We start from the raw sequence: 23,806 nt of genomic DNA, 5'->3' as shown, positions 1-23,806 counted from the left end.
TCCAGACGAGCGTACGAGCTCTTTTCTGAGAGGTACTGGCGAGCTGTGACAGGGCCGAGGAGAGCACGAAGATGGCGTCCTCGACCAACCGCCCCTGGTGCTCCTCTGGGGTCTCCAGGTGGGCAAGCCTGCGACGGCTCCTCGGGTCCAAGCTCCGTGACAAGTCCACAGGCCTTTTTCACAGGAAGGAGGGGTGTGTTTCAGTCTGTTGTCGGTGTCGTGCCCTGGGGGGATGGGGCGTGGGGTAGCCTGGATTGTGGCGGTCCTGTAGGCCCCGGTGATGCAAGCCCCCCACCCCCGCCCTGGCCGCCAGAGCCAGGTGATCAAGGAGGACCCCCTGTGTGGACTGCTCACGCCCGCCAGCGGTAGTGAGGCTGACGGGCAGCGCTGGGCTGGGGTGCACCCACCGGCTTTCACGGCCTCTGGGGTGCACCCATCAGCGCTGTTAAGGTACAGGGGGAGTGCAGAAAAGGCACCAGCGCTTTTGCGTCCCCCAGGGCTCCTGCCCATCTGGCAGGCACTTTAAAATTAGCAAATGAATCTCCTTCAGGTACATTCTAGGAGCTTCTCCAACTGCTGCTTGTGCGCTGGTCCCTGAGGCGAGTGAGTCTGTGTGTGAGCCCCTTAAGGCAAGTGTCCCAGGTTCCCATAGCGCTGTGGGTCCGCCGGGTGTGGCCCCGTCGGTTGTCAAAGCCAGACATTGTGGGGGCTTAGGATATGGGTATAGACGTACACATACACACACGTGTGTGTGGATCCAGTCTTCGGTTTCCGTTGACCAAAGTTTTTGTCGTGAAGGATGGCTGAATTGCTTCACGTGCCTTTTTGGCGACATGAAGATAATTGCATCATCTCTTCCTTTGTTTTATTGCTATTATGAAATATTAGAGTTTATGATACTGAACAGTTCTGAATAGTTTTTAAATATTGTAATACATTAATTCCTAAGTCTGATTTACTAAAATTTTTATTTATGAGTTTTCTCTGAGTTCCAAGGTAAATTGGTCTGTGATTTGCTTTTTTATAGTATCTTTGTTAATTTTCAGTATCCTTGGCATAGCAGGGCTTCAAAAATAACTTGAAAAACTTGTGTTCTTTCTGAACATAGGGTGGAAATTTATTTGTTGAAGATTCTTAAGTGATTCATAGTTGAGATCATTTGGGCCTGATGCCTTTTTTGGGGATAATGCTTTGACAATTTTTCAATTGTCTGTATTATTCTGTTTCTTCTTCTTCTTTTTTTTTTTTAATGTTTATTTACTTTGAGAGAAATAAATAGAGGGGCAGAGAGAAAGAATCCCAAGCAGGCTCCGCACTGTCCCCTCAGAGCCCGACACAGGCCTCAGTCTCACGCACTGTGAGATCATGACCTGAGCCGAAACCAAGAGTCAGATTCTTAACTGACTGAGCCACCCAGGAGCCCTATTATTCTATTTCTGCTCAGATTTTTCAATTACTTGGCAACTCACTTTTCTAGAAAATTGGCCGTTCTGTTTAGATTTTTATAGTTATTAACATAAGTACGTGCCAAAGTATTAAGCATTTAACATGACCTAGTCAGTAGGGATGCAAATTTTGCTTTTCATAACGTAATCACTAATAGTTCAGGACCATTGTTATTATTTAAAAGTTCAAGATACCATGAGTTTGCAGAATAAATGGGCGATTCTTCCGTTTGCCAAAACACAGTCCCATTACTGTCTCCCTAACTTGATGTCGTTCATCCTTCCTCCAATATTTATTGACACTTCTTGGGTTACGGAGGGCTTATGTGTTTTAACCTAAGGGTTGGCAAACCTTTCTGGTAAAGTTTTATGCTCCATGGGCCAAACACTATTGCAGACACTGAGCTCTGCTATTGTAGCAGCCTTAAACATTGCGTAAAGGAATGAACATAATCCTTTCCCAATAAAATTTTATCTATAAAAACAGGCAACGGCCTGGCTTTGGCTGATGGACTTAGTTAGCTGACCTCTACTCTAGGCCTTGTGCTGGGCATTTGCAATACTGTGGGAAAAAGAAGCAGCTTCTGCTGTCCCAGAACTCACAGGCTAATGGAAAGAGACAAACTGTCAAGTTCTCATAATCTTAATATGCAGTAAAATCAGTCCCTGGCACAGCCTGAACTCAGTGAATGAGTACAATCTATAAAGACAAGTATATGATATGAGATGAACCAGTGTATCTAACCCATGCTGACTTCTTTTCATTAAATCAATAAATTAGTTTCACATGAGATTATATATTTTCCGGTGGCCACAAGGTGGCCCATGTCCCTCTTGCACAGACTTTTGTGATGGCTGTTTTTCTCCAAGAATCAGCTCTTTTTCTCCAAGGAATAAATCTCATGTCTAAAATCTGGGGTCTGAGGTTGCCGGAATTCTCCAGCCGTAGTCCCGACCCGGCAGGGTCAGTGGGATATGTTAGCATTAAAGAAGTAACTGCGGAAAGAGACTGATGAACAAGTGAATGACAAAGTGAACAGAGTGTTCCAGTTAGAAATGGAAAAGGGTGTTTTTATTACAAGAACCAGGCCATGAAAGTAGCTAGCGCGAGTTCAAACACGCGGTCTGCCATTGACTGGCCATGGGATAGTGGATGAGGAGTTACCTCCTGCCTCGGTTGTCCTCACACGTAAAGTGGAGATGAAAATGCTCCCTGACTTAATGTTATTACCGTGAGGATTAAGTGAATCAAGGCACCCGGAGTGTGTAAATGTGTGGGCACCCGGGAAACGCTTAGTAATAATTACACAGGATCGTTAGTGCAGCAAGTAGGGGCAACAAATGTGAATACGAACTTCACAAGAGATTACGTTTCGTATTTTGTTCACGACCGACGTGTCGCAAATACCAGCCCGGCAGAATGGCTCACCCGGGGGGCACAAGGGTAAGCCCAGAGGTTCTGGAAGAGGGACCGGCGTGAGGGAAGGGCTCTGAGGGGGCGGGGCCGGTAACTGCGTTCCAGCCCCTTCGAGACCCGTGCGGTGTCGGCAACAGCACGACGTGCATACCCCGCGGCTGTTTGTTTGTCCGTATCGGTGCCGGCCGGTGTCAGCACGTTAACAGAGTGTTTATATGCTCACATTTGTTTAGTTACCGCGCTCATTTGCTGCCCAGGTGGAGTATAGGTCAGCTGACATTTAGATTTATGTCTGATAACGTTTGCCTTTTAAACTCTGAATTTCTCGTCGGCTCACTCTCGCTTTATCGTTTGTCTTTAGATATATGCAAAAAATCTGGTGAATGCCGACCGTTGTGCACTTTTCCAGGTAGACCATAAGAACAAGGAGTTATATTCAGACCTTTTTGATATCGGAGAGGAAAAGGAAGGAAAACCTGTCTTCAAGAAGACCAAAGAAATCAGGTACAGCTAGAAGTAGAATGTCCCTATACTGCGAGTGCGGCTGTGCAGGTGTTCCGTTACCCACCTTTCTGTGCCTGTTCACAGGTATGCTGACAGTACTTGTCATACTGTGATATCATTCCCACCAGGACCCGCCTCCTGAAGGTAGTACTTCTGGGAATGACATTGCAGTGCCAGCGAAACCGCGCCTAGGAAGCTTTAGCGTCACTCCTGGAAATGCCGTCTTCCGGAGGCGGTCCTTTTGGAAATCATGTTGGAAAAACTTACTAGTGCTCCCAGGTAGGTAAAGGGACATCCCACCTGGAGTCTGCAGGTCCTCTGTGTAGGAGCGGCGGGGTATCGCCCCCGCCCCTTCCCAGCCGACGGCGGTCTCAGCGTCCAGACCGTAGCGGAAACGGACCTGATAGACTGAATGACTTAAGCACACGAGTCCGTAACCGAACAGCTGGTGTGGTCAGTCAGATAGCACACGCCCGCTGCATCTGGAAACTACAGCCTTCTTCGTTCCTTAAGTGGCAGCTGCCGTCGCTTAAATGGACGGAATGGGGTCTGACTGTAAGGCGTGCCTGCCACAGTCAGGTCGCACAATCTGAACCGCTGCGGGGAGCACCGTCACTGACGCCCAGAGATCGTCCTTGCGTTCCTTTGCTTATACGTCTCGTGCAACTGTTTTTCCACGCAAGAGCGTAAGGCGCTCTGGTGGTTGCAAACGCCGTAGGAAAACACAATTCCTCACGAACTAAGTTCCGCTCTTCTCTGGTCTGTCGTGTAAGAGAGCGGATCAGGTGCCAGAAACGTGCGTGTGGCCCCGAGCCAGGCCTCGCCACTGCCCCTGCCCCTGAGCGCTTCCCCTTCTGTGCCGGGCCCTGCATTCCACACTCAGGCATTCACAGTCCGAAGTCGTGGCACTGTTTAGATTTGTTATTTTTACTTGTTTTATTTCTGGCGTATTTGCTCTTTAGCCCCTCAGTAAGTCAGTCTGCACGTAGTCATTTAGGTGAAGGGAGTTCTCTTGCCGAAGGCTCAGTGTCCCTTAACGGTGCTGGTATCGATCTCCTTTTGGAGACGGTCACTCGAAGTTTGCGTGGACGGGCCTGGGAGAGACAGTGAGGGGAATGTGCCGGCCGCGCTCGCTCCAGTGGCCAGCTGATGCCAGCCGTAGATGTGAACGCCTGCCTTGCCGGGGCCTCCGCTGACAGAGGCAGCCAAGCAGGAAAATCAGGCATAAATCATGAAATGGTTCTAACACTCTTTTCCTACAGCCGTCTAATTTGTTCTGTTCGTCTTGTTCGAAGCGCAAGAAAACCAGGACGAAACAAGCTTGCTTTCTATGCAATGTTAGGTTCATTTTTTGCTCTTTTAAGAAAGTTCATTCTCTTTTGTGTCGACTTTCCTTTTATTTTTTCCCCTAGGGAACAGCCTTAAAGTTGAGCTTTATTTCAGGAACAGTGATTTCCTATAATGTCGAAAATGTAATATTACGAAAATTATTTTCCAGCTTTTGAAATCTGTAGATATCGTAGACTGTAGACATCTTTCTTAACTAATTCTGAAGCGAGCACATGAGTTATGATGATATCACAACGAGAAAACTATAAAATGAGAATATATTTGTAAAAGAAAACGCTGATATATCAAAACATAATTAAGGGTAATCAAAGAAAGCGTGCATTTTGACTGTTTTTAAATGTGGCAAATTAGAGAATTAAAGATACTAGACGTTGTAAGTTGTGTTATTTTTAGGCAGCGCTTGTGTTATAAATGCCTTCAAGTCCTAGTCCTGCATAGTGTCTCAAGTCAGGTATAAACTCTCGTTTAACCTATGAGTTTGGCTATATGTGTGGTGTGGTGGGACGTGTACTGGTGTGGACCTCGTTTCTGTTGTGCCACCAGTATTTTAGGAGTACTGACAAATTACTGAACCTTATGGGCTTCCGTTCACACCACAGTGAGAATTCGTTAAGAAAATTTATGTTCAGGAGTGCCTGGCTGGCTCAGTCGGTAGAGCGTGAGGCTCTTGATCTCAGGGTCATGAGTTCAAGCCCCGTACTGGGCATAGAGCCTACTTAAAAATTAACAAATAAATAAATAAATAAAAATAGGTATAAATAGTTAAAGAAAACTTATATTGCGTCTTGTAAATTACAAGGTGCTTTGCAACTATAAAAGATTATTATTGGTCATGAGAGGAGACTGCTAGTTCATTGTTCAATTTCAACTTGTGACCCAGTGTAGTTTAATGTATTGTGGATTATATCCTACAACAAGCTCTCCCGTGATGACCGTGCAGTGGTTTTCTACTTTACCTTTCCGTATTATGTCCTAATAAGGTGATTTTGAGTACGTAAACGTAAAATTAGTGCGAGTATTTAAATTAAAACCATGCTTTTTCGCTTACTCTTTAGTGGGTGGTGAAATGTTCCATGTTCCGAATTATTTGACATCATCTATATTTTAATTAGCATGTCCCTCTGGTTTTATATCTGCAGATTTTCAATTGAGAAAGGGATTGCTGGTCAGGTAGCAAGAACAGGGGAAGTCCTGAACATTCCAGATGCCTATGCAGACCCACGCTTCAACAGGTAAGAAATAGCTTACGGCCCATCCTTCTCTCTGTCACGTCCCACTTGGCTGGAGCCTCTGTAATGACGCGCCCCCAGTTCCCCACCTGCCATCGCCGTGAGGTCCTTCCTCCTGGGCGCTCTGTGACACTTTCTTTGAACCAACTCTCTTATCAGTCCTCAAGTGTTTTCAGATATTTATAAAATGATGGACTCCAAACCACTAATGCTATCCAGCTACAGGAGATTAAGATGCGATAAACACATTTATACAGGAGCAGTTTAAACTTCTAAGGCTGCTTTCATTTTTATTATTATTATTATTATCATTTTATTATTGATATTATAGTGTTCTCATTTTTTCCTGGGCATATTCTCCATCAAACCGTACCTTACAAGGCAGTAACCTCTCCTGATGAAATTTCCTACCTTGGAATCCCTGTCCCATCATTAATTAACTCTGGAGTGACCTGGAGTGAGTTACTTTATCTCTTGGAGTCTCAGTTTTCTCATCTTTAAAATGGTACAGTGATGCCTATTTTGTAGGGTGTGTGTGTGTGTGTGTGTGTGCGCGCGCGCGCCTGTCTAAAATTAGAGAAAATACTCATAAGAGATCGGGCAACTTTGCAACAGACAGAAAGCAGGGGCTCCATGGATTGCCGCTTTTATCGGATATTATTCAAGTTGGATATCAGATGGCTTATAAAGGTTTTTTATTTTGTTTTGAGTTTCTTTGGAGAATTAGAAACCAAATTATATAATCTGATTTTAACAAATCTTAAAAATTGAAAGTCTCAAGATTGATGCTGTGACTGGTAGGGAGTAATAGTTCAAACATTTTGATGTTAGTGTTCTATTCAAACATTTGGTTTACTTTAAGAGGCAATTAAATAAACAGTAAGCATTTTTTTCAGAAACTTGATTAATGACGAACATGTGCAACTTGTATATAAACACAACTTTATCTTAGTAATGTTTTATCCATAAATTACGAGCATGTAGAAAATCTCAGGTTTTTTCCCAAAAAAAACCCAAACTTATTATTTTAGCGCTTAAACATTGAAAATATTTATATATCCTTATTTATAAAACTGTTAGATAAAAATTTTATGGGTCAACTTTTAAGAACCATGAAAAGGCAAACAACAGACTGTGAGAAAATATTTGCAAAGCTTGAATCTGACAAAATACTGTCTCCAGAATATGTAAACAACTCTTCCGTTGTAATAGGATACTCTACCGTAATGAATAGAACCCCACATTTTAACAAACATTTCACAAAAGAAGATGCATGAATGGCCATTAGACACATGAAAAGATGCCTGATGTGAGGGAGATATAATTTGACGATGAGATCTCGTTACACAGCAGTGTGAACGGATAGTTTTTAAAAAGTGGCCCCGGCAAGTGCTGGCGAGGATGTGGAGAAACCTGGGTTCTCATACCTTGCTGGTGGGAATGGATAAAGGTGCAGCCACTGTGGAGAACAGTTCTGCAGTTTCTTGTAGAGTTAAGCACATAGTGACTGCACTCAGTCGGCTGCACTCCGAGGGATCCAGAAAAACAACACGTATCCACCCAGAGATTTGTCTGCACATCTGCAAAACAGCATCTTTCACAATTGCCAAAAAACGGGCTGTCAGCAAATACTAATATCCGTGAACTGGTGAGTGGGTAAATAAGATGGGTATTCCATACCCTGGGACACTGCGCAGCCATGAGAGGTGCTGGACCATTTGTACCGTGGTACCTGCTACGATATGGATCGGTCTCAAAACATTACTCTAAGTGCAGGAAGCCAGGCACGAATGGCCGCCTCTAGCTATCTGGCTGTGTCTGTGGAACTGAGTCCTATTTGTAAAAAATATTTTCTCGAAATCAGGAGGCCGCAAACATTTTCTATTAAGGATCAGTTAGTAAGTATTTGGGGCCATAACGTCTCTGGCACAAGTCCTCAGCTGTGTTGCAGGGTGGTGACAATCCATTCAAGAATGGTGCGGTTGTGTTCCATTAAAACTGTTAACAGGGCCGCCCGGGGGGCTCCGTCGGTGAAGCGTCTGACTCTTGATTTCGGCTCAGGTCATGATCTCACGGATCGTGAGTTCGAGCCCCACATCAGGCTCTGTGCTGACAGCTGCGGAGCCTGCTTGGGATTCTCTCCCTCCCTCTCTCTCTGCCCCTCCCCTGCTCTCTAATTCTCTCTCGTTCTCTGTCTCTCTCTTTCTCATATGAATAAATAAATATACATTAAAGAAATAAAAATGTTAACAAAGTAGCAGAGGGCTGTTTTGGCCCACAGTCTGCAGTGTGCTGACCCCTGCTCTAAATTCGTAAGGTGATAACTCCCATTTAAGTTTGTTTACTAGCAAGTTACATCTCTCATAACATACAGCCAAGTCCAAAAGAACGCTATTTTACCGAATTTATTATATTTTTTCCTCTGCATCCGGTTTGTCTGTGTTGACCTGACCATGCTGGATTCTCAACACCGGATGATAAACTGAAAGCCCCCTAGAGACTGTCCTGAAAAACTCTTGAAAATAAAAGAACAAATTGGTTAGGACGCGTTTGAAAAGATTTTAGCTCAGTACTTCCAAATGTCACACTGTCCTTGAATTTAGAAGCTAAGTGGCCCCATTACAGTTCCTTTGTAATGGAAGCATGTAAATCGCAAAACTCACTTGAGACTTATGACGGAATGTATAGTTCACTTTCTTCTGTGTGTGTGTGTGTGTGTGTGTGTGTGTGTGTGTGTGTTTTGCTCTCGAATGCTACCACAGGGAAGTGGACTTGTACACGGGCTACACCACGCGGAACATACTGTGCATGCCCATCGTGAGTCGGGGGAGTGTCATAGGCGTGGTGCAGATGGTCAACAAACTGAGCGGTAGTGCCTTCTCGAAAACGGACGAGAACAACTTCAAGATGTTTGCTGTCTTCTGTGCGTTAGCCCTACACTGTGCCAATGTAAGTGACGCTGTTTTAAATGTCTTTTTACTACTCCGTATCCACTTTGAACCCTTTTAGGTAAAGCAGTGGAAAGGTTTTACCCCCCCGCCCCAGCATTTCCTTCATAACCCAGAAAAGTGATTCCTGGTTGTACATATTTCACGAGAGGTCTTAAAATGCTTTGGAGAAAAAAAAAAAAAACTCTTCTAATAATTTGCATTTGTTTCAAGATGAATCTGTTAAAAACAAAAATGTGGTTATGTAAAGGTGCAATGTTCAAATATAAGGTTTACCTGTCACGGTATCTACTGAAATGAGTAAGGAAATGTTATCTAAACCCTTACTGTCTGTCATATGTCCTGCATTGGAGAGTCTTGTACAAAAGATGGCAGTGACTCCTGTGTTGACACCCCCCCGGGACAGTCCCACTCGTGAGACCGCGTGGGGCACGTCTCAGCACGGTGGTCAGATTAGGGGTCAGTGCGCTCGACCCCCCCACAACACATGTGCCCTGGTCGCTGAATGATCTATTAAGTGAGTTTCCGTTTGTTTTTTAGGCCTCACTTTAAAATAGTTGAGATAAACATTTGGTATTAGGTAAACTCTGATAATCCTTTAATGATATTACTGGCATTTAAAAGTCCGGGAAAATTGTAACCTTTTACAAAGCTAAACCAATGTAAATGGGAGTCACCACCATACTAATGCGGAAAAGTGTACTTTTTGGAGATAGAACCTCGAGTTCCATAGGGACAGCCACATAGCTGATGGAAACAGCTGAGAGATGATTAGGAACAAAAGTGGCAAAAAGCAGTACTCTGGTGACTAGGGACAACCGTATGCAACTCAGTGCTGTTTAGTAAAAACACCCCTCCTCTGCGTCACCCTGTGCCCTCTCACGGGGACCTCTCCTGCCACCCAGTTCATCAGAAATACACTAGTAGAGCCGGCAAATACTTTTTGCTTTAAACATTTTCTGTACCTGTATTTCTCATAAATCTATATATATATGTATATATATATATATATATATATATATACATATATATATACATATATATTTATATATAGACAGGCTTACATTTGTTTTCTTTAGTTTAAAAGTTGCAGAGAGGGGACCTCTGGGGGGCTTAGTTGGTTACATGCCCGAGTCTTGATTTCAGTTCAAGTCATGATCTCACAGTTTGTGAGTTCAAGGCCTGCGTCAGGCTCTACACTGACAGCACAGAGTCTGCTTGGGATTCTCTGTCTCTCTCTCTGCCCTCCCCCCAAAATAAATAAGTAAACTTTTAAAAAAGTTGCAGAGAATATAATTTCTAGTATATCCTGAATATTGGTTTTTATCGGTTTTTTAAATTTTCTTTAGTGTTTTTATTTATTTTCGAGACAGAGAGAGAGCATGAGCAGGGGAGGGACAGAGAGAGCCAGAGACACAGAATCTGAAGCAGGCTCCGGGCTCCCAGCTGTCAGCACAGAGCCCGACACGGGCCTCGAACTCACAAAACTGTGAGATCATGACCTGAGCTGAAGTTGGATGCTTAACCGACTGAACCACCCAGGCACCCCTTTATGGGTTTTTTTTTAAATGTTTCCGGTGGAATCTACTGTAGCAACTTGAGAACATTATAGTCCATTTAAATATATAACAATAAGGTCATATGATCGTAAACTCTAGCATCATTCTTTTCTCTCTCTGAATATGTATTTCTGTACCCCACAGAAGTTTGATCTAATGTAACATGTTTTATGCTTTAAAGTGTTTTATTTATTAAGATAAGCTAAAACATGTATAATAAGTGTTAAAAACTAATTTTGGCTTGCGATAGTATATGTCATTATGTGATCAAAGTAACCATGTTACGAAATTTTGATAAATGATTATCAAAAGTAAAAAATATCAATTATTGGAAACTATTCTATCCTAATAAGATGTCTGTGGCTTAAAAAATGGTTAATATACCTATAAATACATTTTACCTATTTTAGACTGAAACTAAGCTTAGTGTAAGTTTTTTATACTTTTTATTTTAAAATAACTTCAGACAGAAGGCAACGTTACAAAAATAATACAAAGGTTCCCTCATACCATTACCTGTGCTCCCCAGTGTTGGTATGTTGCCATTTTTACCTTGATTTTCTTCTTTTCTTTCTTTCTTTCTTCCTTTCTTTCTTTCTTTCTTTCTTTCTTTCTTTCTTTCTTTCTTTCTTTCTTTCTTTCTTTTTCTCTCTCCATCCCATTCATAGATGTTGTGTTTCTCTGATCTGAGAGCGTGTTTTAGACAAAATGTCCCCTAACGCCCAAGTACTTTTGTTTGTATTTTCTAAAGACAAGTACATCATCTCATTTTTCCACTGCAGAATTTCAAAGTCCAGAAATTCCTGTTGGAACCGTACAAGTTTGTCAGGACTGTCATGACCCGCACTGTAGACTGGCTGGCTTAGACCATAGGAAGTGATCAGCCACAGTCTGGCAACTGCAAGTCCCAGTGTGTCAGTGACTTCGGTTTCTTCTGAGGCCTCTCTCCTTGGTCTCTAGGTGGCCCTCTTCTCCCTGTGTCTACGTACGGTCCTCCTCCTGTGCACGTCTGGGTTCTGTTCCCCTTTGCTCCGAAGGACACGTGTCCTACCGAATTCAGGCCCAGCCTTTTGCCCTCATTTTACCCTAATCGCCTCGTAAAGGCCCTGTCTCCAAACATGTCACGTTCTGAGGCACTACAGATTTAAGGTTTCAACATGGGAATTTGGGGACTGAATTCAGCCCCTAACCTATGCCAGGTATCTTACTTACAAACTTCTTCTTTTTTATGTTTATTTATTTTGAGAGAGAGAGAGTGTGTGTGTGAGCAGAGGAGGGGGAGAGAGAAAGGGGGAGAGAGAGAGTCCCAAGCAGGCTCCACAGCTGTCCGCGCAGAACTCGACGTGGGGCTCGAACTCATGAACCCTGAGATCGTGACCTGATTCGAAATCAGGAGTCAGACGCTTAACCCACTGAGCCCCCCAGGCGTCCCTAAACTACAGACTTCTTTAGCATCCTTTCGTCTGGACCCATTCCTTACTCTTGGCCTTTCACGACCTGGGTATTTTTTAAGCATATAGGCCGGTGATTTTGTAGAATGTTTCTTAATTTGGACTTGTCTGACGTTTCCTCACGATTATATTGAGGTTATAATTTTGGCAGGACTCTCACAGGCTGATGTGTTCCCAGCAGACCCCTGAGCAGGGACACATCCTTTGGTGACGTTCGATTCCTCGTTTGGTTAAGGTGCTGTCGGACAGGTTTCTCCTCTGAAACGTTTTCCCTTTTTCTCACCATTTGAGAAGAGAGATTTTACCTAAGCCTCTGGAGTCGCTTCCTCTTTCTCTCTTTCCCTGAGATACGTATTGACACCTCTGCTCTTACACCACAGAATTCCTTCAAGCCATCTCATTGCCATCGTTGGAACTTTCTTCTTTGACACTGAAAAACTCGATTCCCACTATTCAACATCAGTTTTATTCCTACTTGTCCCTTTTCTTTCCAAGGAGGCCTGAAGTATTGCTTTCATTAATAAGGAAATAACGGAAAGCATTTTATTTTAGCAGTTTCTCTTCATTTGAATTCCACCTGAGCTAAGATATGGAAAAAGTTATTTTCAATGGTCGATCAAAAGTTATTTTAAATGATCTATCGGCTGAAAATTTATTTCTGTCCACCTTCAATATTTTGTGAAAGCTTTAGAAACCATTATTAGATTTCATTAATGCCATATTTTATATTTCCATTTGTTTTAGGAGGTTTTTATACTAGAGCAATTTAAGGAAGGGGTTAATTTGAAATGGGAGGTGGAAAAAAGTCATTTTTAGGTGAGTGTATGTGTGGAAGTTAAGGAGGTAGAAATCAGTCCTCTTAAGGTCTATCCGGGATTCCACGTGTCCCTTGAAGAACGCATCACTGTCGGTTTAAACACTCCTGAGTTGGGGAGGAGTTAAGATGGCAGAGAAGCAGGGGGACCCTGGGCTTTCCTCGTCCCTCAAACACGGCTCTATTGAGGTCAGATTTTTAGAACACCCGGGAAGTGGATCTGCAGAGTGGCCGAGGATCTCCACAGTTGGAGGGAGACTGCGTGACAGGTGGGAGGTACGTGGAAATGATTTGGGGCAGAGAAAGACGGCGGTGCCACGGAGGGGGAGGGAACCCTTTCCGTGGAGAGACAAAAGGGAGAGAGAGAGGGAAGGATTGGGAAAGTGTGGCATAAAGTTTGCACAAGGGGAAAACCTCTTCGGCCCACAGACGGGAGAGCGAGAAGTACTGAGTGTCCCAGTTCTCTTTTGCAAACAGCGCTTGGAGCTCAAACTGTGAGGTTTTAGAAGTGCATGACTTTCTCCGGGGCGGAGCTGTGGCCTGTGCTCCTGGGGAGGAGGGAGTCGGCCCCGGAGCGTATAGGATCTCCGGGGCGCACTGGGAGAGAACAGTCCCCTTCCTGGAGTACTGTTGGAAGAGGGTTTATTGCTTCCCAAGGATAAAAGACCCTGCAGGTGCCATCCAAAGGCCTTCTGTCAGCAGGGGACAAAAATGCACCCAGAGGAAATATAACCTTTGCTGCCTTCAGCGGTGCTACACCATAGATTCCGCACGCTGTGCAGGCGTGGGACTGTTTCTCAGGGACAGAGGACGTCGCACGGCGTGGAGAGGTTCGACTCCAGAGGAAGGAGGGCACATCCGTGCGGTGCCCCGTGCTTTTAATACTTTGAGTTTTGAATCCCAGCCCTGTGCCAAAGATAAAAGGCAGGACAGTCGTGGCGCAGGGCGAGCTGACCGCCCTCGCTATTCCGTGAGGGCTGCCTGAACAGGGCAGGGTGTGAGATCCCTGTCCGAGGACCAGAGATTGGGGTGGTGCCATCTTACCCCCAACACCAACACGGTGCGACCTCAGAGTGCAACACACAGGCCCCCGGTGGAGGCAGGACCCGTTTACACCGAACCCCACCCCGCCGCAGGCCTGCCAGCTGCTTATGTGTGGGGGCCAGACTGACCCTGAGCCAACGCAGCAGGCCTCTCCTGAAGCCCAACACAGCCAGCACCTTCCAGGCCCCAAGTGTTCTGAAAATCAGCTCCTTCAGAGCAACACCTACAGTTGTTTTCTTCTTTCTTCTTCGTTTGTACTTTTGGAATCAGGCTCCTAGTTTCTTGTTTGTTTTGTCATGTCCTTTTCTCTTTTTTTTCCATCAGGCTTTTTTATTCCTTTTTTCTTTTCTTCTTTTTTTCCTTTCTTTTTCTTTGGAATCAGCCTTCATGTTTTTTGATTCTCTGGGTTTATTTTTTGGCTCCCTTTCATTTTCTCTCTTTTTGGGGATCAGGCTTCCCCCCACCGACACTTTTTTTCAGGGGTACTTCAACAAATAAAACACACCTCATTAAGGTTCAAACACTCCCCACTACAGGCGAGGAGCTCTGAAGTGGACTGACAAGCGGGAACGAGCAGAGGAATGCGTATAAGATACACCAGAAACACTTCCTGGAGTGCTAGGCCCTGGACAGTGTATGACGTCTTTCTCATATAGCAGTACTCTCAGGTGCAGGAAAAATAACATGCTTTTAAAACACCCAAAAGAGTGGGATGAGGTGGCCTAGTGGTTAAGGTGATGGACTGCTGAAACACCCAAAAGACAGAAACTTAGCCAAAATGACAAGACAGAGGAATTCTCCCCAAAAGAAAGGTCAAAAAGAAATCACAGCCAGGGACTCGCTCAAAACAGATGTATGCAATATATCTGAACAAGAACTTAGAACAACAGTCATAAGACTACTAGCTGAGTTTGAAAAAAAAAAGCATAGAAGACACCAGAGAAACCCTTGGTGCAGAGGTCAAAGACCTAAGAACTAATCAGGATGAAATAAAAAATGCCATAACTGGGATGCAAAACAAACTAGACGTACTGACAATGAGGATCAAGGAAGCAGAGGAAAGAATCATTGATACAGAAGATAAAATTATGGAAAATAATAACGCTTGAAAAAAAGAAGGAAAGGATATTCTATCACAAGGGGAGACTTAGAGAACTAAGTGATTCCATGAAACAAAACAATATCTGTATTATGAGAGTCCCAGAAGAAGAGCTGGAAAACAGGGCAGAGGATCATTTGAACAAATTATAGCTGAGAACTTCCCCAATCTGGGGAAGGAAACAGGCATCCAAGTCCAACAGGCACAGAGGACTCCCTTCAAAATCAACAAAAATAGATCAACACTGTTGATCATAGTGAAACTTGCAAAATACAAAGGGAGAATTCATGGTGAAACTTACAAAATACAAATATAAAAAGAGAATTCTGAAAGTAGCTAGGGCCCAAAGGTCCTTCACCTACAAGGGTAAACACATATAGCAGACCTGTCCACTGAAACTTGGCAGGCCAGAGGGGAGTGGCAGGAAATATTCAACATGCTGAATAGGAAAAATATGCACTAAGAGTCCTTTACTCGGCAAGGCTGTCATTCAGAATAGGAGAGATCCAGACTTTCCCAGACAAACAAAAACTAAAGGAGTTCGTGACCACTAAAGCAGCCCTGCAAGAAATTTTAAGGGGGATTCTCTAAGTGGAGAAAAGAAGACCAAAAGCAACGAAGACAAGAAAGGACCAGTGAACATCACCAGAAACACCAAGTCTACTGGTAACACAATGGCACTAAATTCCTATCTTTCAGTAATCCCTCTGAATGTAAATGGATTAAATGCCCCAATGAAAAGACTTAGGGTATCAGAATGGACTTTTTAAAAACAGGAAAAAAAAAAGATCCATCTATGTGCTGCCGACAAGGGACTCTTTTTAGAGCTAAATACCTTCAGATTGAAAGTGAGGGGATGGAGAACAATCTACCATGCTTCTGGAGGTCAAAAGAAAGAGTCGCCATACTTCTATCAGACAAACTAGATTTAAAACAAAGACTGTAACAAGAAATGAAGAAGGTCATTATATCGTAATTAAGGGGTGTATCCATCAAGGAGATCTAACAATTGTAAATATTTATGCCCCCAACTTGAAAACACCCAGATATACAAATCAGTTAATAACCAACATATAGAAACTCATTGTTAATAATATCATGATAGTAAGAGACTTTAATACCCCACTTACAACAATGGACAGATCCTCTAAGCAGAAAATCAACAAGGAAACAATGGCAGCGAATGACACACTGGAACAGAGGGATTTAACAGATATATTCAGAACATTTTACCCTAAAGCAGCAGAATACACATTTTCCCCAAGTGTACCTGGAACATTCTCCAGAATAGATCACATCTGGGTCACAAATCAGCCCTCAACAGATACAAGAAGATCGAGATCATACTGTGCATATTCTCAGATCACAGCGCTATGAAACTTAAAATCAACCACAAGAAAGAATTTTGAAAAGCCCTCAAATACATAGAAGTGAAAGAACATCCTGCTCAAGAATGAATGGGTCAATTAGGAAATTAAAGAAGAAGTTAAAAAAATACTTGGAAGCAAATGAAAATGAAAACACCACAGTCCAAATCCTTTGGGATGCAGCAAAGGCAGTCCTAAGAGGGAAGTGCATTGCAATTCTCAAGAAGTAAGAAGGTCCCAAATACACAACCTCACCTTATACCTAAAGGAACTAGAAAAGCAGCAAATAAAGCCTAAAGCCAACAGAAGAAGGGAAAAAGTAAAGATTAGAACAGAAATAAACGATATGGAAACCAACAAATAAAAACCCAGCAGAACAGATCAATGAAACTAAATGCTAGTTCTTTGGAACCATAAACAAAACTGATAAATCCCTAGCTGTACTTGTCAAAAAGAAAAGAGAGGACACAAAAAAATAAAATCGTGAATGAAAGAGGAGAGATCACAAGCAACACCACAGAAATACAAACGATTATAAGAGAATACTGTGAAAAATTACATGCCAACAAACTAGACAATCTGGAAGAAATGGAAAAACTCCTAGAAACTCAAACAGTACCAAAACTGAAACAGGAAGAAATAGACAATCTGAACAGGCCCATAACCAGCAAAGAAATTGAATCAATTATCAAAAATCACTCAAGAAACAAGAGTCCTGGGTGAGATGGCTTCCTAGGGGAATTCTACCAGACATTTAAAAGAGTTAATACCTTTTCTTTTCAAACTATTGCAAAAAATGGAAATGGAAGGAAAGCTTCCAAACTTATCTATGAAGCCAGCATTACCTTGGTTGCAAAACCAGACAAAGACCCCTCTAGAAAGGAGAATTACAGTCCAATATTCCTGATGAACCTGGATGCAAAAATTCTCAACAAGATATAGGAAACCGAATTTTACGGTACATTAAAAGAATTATTCACCATCATCAACTGGGATTTATTCCTGGGCTGCAGGGCTGGTTCAGTGTTCACAGATCAATCAACCTGATGTACCACATTAATAAAAGAAAGGAGAAGAACCATATGATCCTCTCAATAGATGGAGAAAAAGCATTTGACAAAGTACAACATCTTTTCTTAATAAAAAAAAACCCAAGAAAGTAGGGATAGAAGGAACATAACTCAACATCATAAAGGTCATGTATGAAAGACCCACAGCTAATATCATCCTCAATGGGGAAAAACTGAGAGCTTTCCCCCTAAAGTCAGGAACATAACAGGGATATCCACTTTCACTACTGTTGTTCAACATAGTACTGGAAGTCCTCGCCTCAGCAATCAGACAACAGATTGGCAAAGAAGAAGTCAAACTTTCATTCTTCACTCATGACGTGGTGCTCTACATGGAAAACCTGAAAGACTCCCTCAGAACGCTGCTAGAACTAATACATGAATTCAGCAAAATCGGAGGATAAAAAATCAATGTACAGAAATCAGTTGCATTTCTATACACCAATAATGAAGCAGCAGAAAGAGAAATCAAGGAACCGACCCTATCTACAGTTGCACCAAAAACCGCAAGATACCTAGGAATAAACCTAACCAAAGAGGTAAAAGATCTGTACTCTGAAAACTATAGAAAGCTTATGTAAGAAATTGAAGACACAAGGAAGTGGAAAAACGTTCCACGCTCGTAGATTGGAAGAACAAATACTGCTAAAATGTCGATACTACCCAAAGCAATCTATGTCTTCAGTGCAATCCCTATCAAAATAGCACCAGCGTTCTTCACAGAGCTAGAGCAAACAATTCTAAAATTTGTATGGAACCAGATAAGATCCCGGATAACCACAGTCATGTTGAAAAAGAAAGCCAGAGCTGGAGGCGTCACAATTTTGGACTTCAAGCTGCATTACAAAGCTGTAATCATCAACACAGTGTGATACTGGCAGAAAAACCGACACCTACATCAGTGGAACAGAAGAGAGAACCCAGGGGCGCCTGGGTGGCTCAGTCGGTTAAGCGTCCAACTCTCAATTTCAGCTCAGGTCATGATCTCCCGGTTTGTGAGTCTGAGCCCCTCGTTGGGCTCTGCACTCACAGTGCAGATCCTGCTTGTGATGCTCTCCCTCTCCCCCACTCCGTCTCCCCCTCCACCACTCATGCCGTTTCTGTCTCTCTCAAAATTAAACTTTAAAAAGGTTAAAAAAAAAGAATAGAGAACCCAGAAATGAACCCACAAACGTATGGCTAACTAATCTTTGACAAAGCAGGAAAGAGTATCCAGTGGAAAAAAGACAGTCTCTTCAGCAAGTGGTGCTGGGAAAACCAGACAGCAACATACAGAAGAATCAAACTGGACCACTTTCTCACACCGTACACAAAAGTAAATTCAGAATGGATTTATGTTTGAATAAATAAGACCCAACCTAATAAGACCTAATAAGACCCAACCTAATAAGACCTAATAAGATGGATTGCTATCCATCAAAATCCTAGAGGAGAAAACAGGTAGCACCCTCTTTGACCTCAGCCACAGCAGTTTCTTACTAGACATGTCTCCAGAGGAAAGGGAAATAAAAGCAAAAGTCAACTTTGAGATTTCATCAAGATTAAAAGCTTCTGCACAGCAAATGATGCAATCAACAAAACTCGAAGGCAGCCAACAGAGTGGAAGATATTTTCCAATTACAAAGCGCATAAAGGCTTAATACCCAAAATCTATAAAGAGCTTACCAAGCTTAACGCCTGAAAAACAAAACAAATAATCCGATGAAGAAATGGGTAGACGACACGTACAGACACTTTTCCTAAGATGTCCAGATTGCTAACAGACACATAAAAAGATGCTCAAAATCACTTATCATTAGGGAAATACGAATCAAAACAATGAGACGCCACCTCACACCTGTCAGAATGGATAAAGTGAACAACTCAAGAAACAATAGACGTTGGCAAGGATGCGGAGGTAGGGGGACTGTTTTGCACTGTTGGTGGAAATGCAGATCGGTGCAGCCACTCTGGAAAAGAGTATGGAGGATCCTCCAAAAAATAAAAAATAGAACTATCCTACAACCCAGCAACTGCACTGCTTGGTGTACAGAAGGATACAAAGGGGCACACGCACCCCAATGTTTATAACAGCACTGTCCACAAGAGTCCAAGTATAGAAAGAGCCCAAATGTCTGTCGATAGATAAATGGACAAAGAATACGTGGGGTACATCTACGTGTACATGTACACACGCACAATGGAATATTAGACGTCAAAAAGAATGAATCTTGCCATTTGCAACAATGTGGATGGAACTAGAGGGTATTATGCTAAGTGAAATGAGTCAGAGAAAGATAAATATATGGTTTCACTCATGTGGAATTTAAGAAACAAAACAGATGAACGTCGGGGAGGGGAAAGAAAAGTAAGATGAAAACAGAGAGAGAGATCAATCGTAAGAGACCCAAATACAGAGAACAAGCTGAGGGGTGCTGGAGAGGAGGCGGATGGGGGATGGGCATTAAGGAGGGCACTTGCTGGGATGAGCCCTGGGTGTTGTATGTAAGTGATGAATCATTAAATTCTCCTGAAACCGATATTACACTGTCTGTTAACTAACATGAGTTTCAATAAATTAATTTAAAAACAAAACAAAACACTCCTGAGTTGATTCAGCCGTGTTATTAATGGCTGGCCCGGCGAGTCCCAAGGTCTCCAAACCCGCAGGGTGTTGCATCATAAAACCCGGGTGCAAACGTGATTAAATGTTTATACCACACTAAAACCAGATTTACACAAGAAAAATAACACTCCTGAAAAGTCCTGACTCAGTTAACAGGCAGTCTGTCTTTCCACTGATTTTTTTTTTCTTTTTTTTTTTTTAGGAAATTACTTACGGTCCAAGTTGCCAAACTGTGTGATGCAATGGCAGCTCTCTGTGGAGTTTGTGACTGTTTTTTGTTTTGTTTTGGTTTTGTTACCGCAATATTTCTTCTCACTAAAAGTTATAAAAATTATATTGTTTGGACAGGTTCTCCAACTCAAAACAACAGCCTCTTTATCTGAACCTGCTCCAGGGTGACTCCTGTTCTCCACTTCCCTTCTTGGCCTTCCCGCCTGAGGGATTCTTGGAGCTGAGTTTATTTCAAAAGTGCTCCTATTCAGAAAAAGACCAACTCACATGTCTTCTTTAAAGTAATACTTCTTTTGTTAGTTGGAGCACGAATCCTTCCAAATAAAAAAGAAGACTGTTCCCAGTTTCGGTAAGCCAGCCGCTGGTTTCTTTACAATGGGGTTTTCCAGAACCTTCTTCAACTAAAAAGAGTGGTCCACAGACCACGAGAGTAGAGGCTAAGACCTGAATCCGGTCCTCGTGCTGGCACTGACATGATTTTTTTGAGCAAATTTGCTTCCGCATTTGAGCATTCTCCCCCCAACCATCATACGAAGCTTAGGAAAAACACCTTGTAGTAAATGAACTCTGTCCTAAGCATTAATCACACCTGTGGGCTCCTTGTCTTTCCCTCAATGTTCTATTTGTTTCTAGAGGATATACATAAACTTTTATTAAGATCATAAATGTGAAAAGCTTTGTGCTACTAGTACGAAGGAAGTACTTTTTTTTTTTTTTTAAGTTTATTTTGAGAGAGAGAGCACGCGAGCAGGAGAGGGGCAGAGGGAGAGGGAGAGAGAGGATCCCAAGCAGGCTCTGCACTGTCAGCCTGGAGCCTGACGTGGAGCTTGGACCCGTGAACCCTGAGATCGTGACCTAAGCCGAAACCAAGAGTCTGACATTCAGTTGGCTGACCCACCCAGGCGCCCCAGGATGAAGTACTTTTTAATGGTCCGTTGATACAGAGTCAGATTAAGTATGTCGGTCCTAGAAATTTTTAAATACTTCCGCTCTTGAAATTATTCTGTTTCCTACATGAAAATTGCTTCCTTATTATTATTTAAAAACAATGTTTAATGTTTATTTTTGAGAGAGAGAGAGAGAGAGAGAGAGAGATAGACGGTGCAAGTGGGGGAGGGGCAGAGAGAGGGGGAGACACAGAATCCGAAGCAGGCTCCGGGCTCCGAGCTGTCAGCGCAGAGCCCGACGCGGGGCTTGAACCCTCGAACTGGGAGATCATGACCTGAGGTGACGTCAGATGCTTAACCTACTGAACCACCCAGGCGCCCCTGAAAATTGCTTCTAACAGTGAACGTGATAATAGAACAGCATATCTTATTGTTGTTTGGCTCAGTCGTCTTTGATTAAAAGTTTTGTCCAAGAGGCAGGGCACATGGGCCGTATGAACACTCCTATTCTTTAGCTCTCCTGTGCTTCCTTTTGATTACACCTCTTGTATCATGCAGGGGGCATACCTCTGACTGGCAACATCTCCATTTCATTAATAGATAATGATCGTACTGTTAGCAGGAAGGCAACAACCACTTTAAAAAAGCTTGAAAGCTCTTTTAAAAGTAAAAGAGTTAATTAATTTAGTCACGCATATTATGCTTTCAAGTAAATAATTTGATAACGATGCCGAAAGCCAACAGGATAGCGATAATACCTGTTCCATCCTCTGCCTAGAGAAGGCAATCCTTTAAAGCAGGTTAGATCTTTACAGTTTGGATCAGAAGCCATTTGCCATTAAAGGAATGTGGGGGGGAAAATCATTATTAAAATGAAACCAATTGGCTAGGGACAGATTTAATAAATGGCTTAACCTGTATTCGTTCCTGAATTCACCAACCAAGCAGTGAGTATCTTCTCTGTCCCGGACGGTGAATGTAAGATCATCATAGTAAGAACCACTCTTAACTCAGTACGACACTTACTCCGTGACGGGTTCTGTTTTGGACATTTTACATACAAAAACCACAGTCTCAGACCAGTCCAGAGTGAGGCTATTATCATTTCCATCTGGCACAAGAAAAAACAGCCGTCCAGAGTTTAAGCAATTTACACAAGGTCACACAGCAGCATGTGTATGAGAGAGCCAGGGTCTGAATGCAGGTAGACCTTTCACATGACACTGCCCTTCCCTGAGACTGCTGAAGGGAGAGACAGTAAGGCGTGTTTTTAAGTTTTCTATACAAGATACAGAGTAGGTGGTACCTAAGAGAGTGTGAAATTTTGCCGGAATGGGGGAAAGTTCAGGAAACACCTTCACAGACAATGTAATGTAAATGAGAAGGCAAAGATAGGATCAATCAAATAGTTTGGAATAAGTTGGTAGAAAGTTTAATAATTCGTGGTGTACTTCAGAGGAGAATTGCGTAAGTTGAATTTGTGTCTGTAGATGATGAACTGAATGTTGGGTACAACACTTGAGTTTTTCATACCTTCAACAAAACTTTTCTCAGAAATACCCGCCAAGGGACGCTTGGACTCAGTTGGTTAAGCGTCCGACTCCTGATTTCTGCTCAGGTCATGATCTCACCGTTCCTGGGACCGAGCCTCGCTTGGGCTCAGCAGTGACAGTGTGGAGGCTGCTTGCTTTCTCTCTCTCTTTCAAAATAAATTAATAAATATTAAAAGAAATACCCACCTAAAATTTACCTCTTTGTTTGTAGGAACATGGTAACACCCACTTTTCCCCCCTCTAACATCCTTAACTTGAATTCTCTTAGAAAAAAATGACTGAATAAAAATTCTGAGACTGCATCTTTTAGGTAACACGAAATAGGTAACACGAAATAGAAACCTTTTAATCCTTTTCCAAATCTACGAGTGTATAGGTAACGGGTTTTAATGGACTTAGATTTTTGGGGGGGCTCTAGGACTATAAGGTTTATAAATGATATGCCCATTTATTCATTCCCCAAATAGGAGCTGAACGCTTGAACGTGTTAGGTCCTATGCTAGGTACAGATTAAGAATTAACTGACCCTGAAGCCTAGGTGGTTTCATGTCTCACACGTATGTCTGTATTTGTTGAAGCCGCAAGGCGCTGAGTACAGGCAGTTTCCATTCTTGTGTTGATTTTCAAGGCATCGCTTTCAGATGTGCAGTTTTTCTTTCACATTTGACACTCTTTCCCTCTGCCCTTTTAAATCATTCTCTGATCACTTTTTGAGTTGAAGGTTGCTGAATATTATTCTGTCTCAAGCTAGAAATCAGAGAGATGTGCATTTTATTTTTGCTGAATTTTTAATTTTTTAACGTGTTAACTTTAATTTTTAATTTTTTAACGTGTTAACTTTAATTTTTTTTGCTTTTCTAAATATAATTTATTGTCAAGTTAGTTAACATACAGTGTATACAGTGGGCTCTTGGCTTCGGAAGTAGATTCCCATGATTCATCGCTTCCATACAACACCCGGTGCTCATCCCGACAAGTGCCCTCCTCAATGCCCATCACTCATTTTCCCCTCCACCGCTCCATCACCCCTCCCATCAACCTTCAGTTTGTTCTCTGTATTTAAGAGTCTCTTAAGGTTTGTCTCCCTCTCTGTTTGAAACTATTTTCTTTTTCCCCTTCCCCTCTCCCATGGTCTTCTGTTAAGTGTCTCAAATTCCACATATGAGTGAAAACATACGACATCTGTCTTTCTCTGACCTATTTCACTTAGCATAGCAGTCTCCAGTTCCATCC

At 42.6% G+C, this 23,806-nt stretch overlaps 1 protein-coding gene and 1 non-coding gene across 2 annotated transcripts in view; both read left to right on the top strand.

The window, feature by feature from the left end:
- Window positions 1–23,806, top strand: part of PDE10A (phosphodiesterase 10A) — a 305,028-nt gene that overhangs the window by 225,311 nt on the left and 55,911 nt on the right. Inside the window, exons 11-13 of the mRNA XM_047093138.1 lie at window positions 3,224–3,366; window positions 5,856–5,948; window positions 8,708–8,894. Coding sequence (XP_046949094.1) covers window positions 3,224–3,366; window positions 5,856–5,948; window positions 8,708–8,894 — 423 coding nt within the window. The remainder of the gene's footprint in view (window positions 1–3,223; window positions 3,367–5,855; window positions 5,949–8,707; window positions 8,895–23,806) is intronic.
- On the top strand, window positions 5,350–5,422 carry TRNAK-CUU (transfer RNA lysine (anticodon CUU)). Its single transcript has one exon. It is a non-coding gene; the product is annotated as a tRNA-Lys (tRNA).

This window comes from Lynx rufus, unplaced genomic scaffold (assembly GCF_022079265.1).
Source record: "Lynx rufus isolate CCGP_SWC_20201006 ecotype Redwood Valley unplaced genomic scaffold, mLynRuf1.p SCAF_32, whole genome shotgun sequence".
Taxonomy (NCBI): domain Eukaryota; kingdom Metazoa; phylum Chordata; class Mammalia; order Carnivora; family Felidae; genus Lynx; species Lynx rufus.
This window is presented reverse-complemented; position numbering and strand designations above follow the sequence as displayed.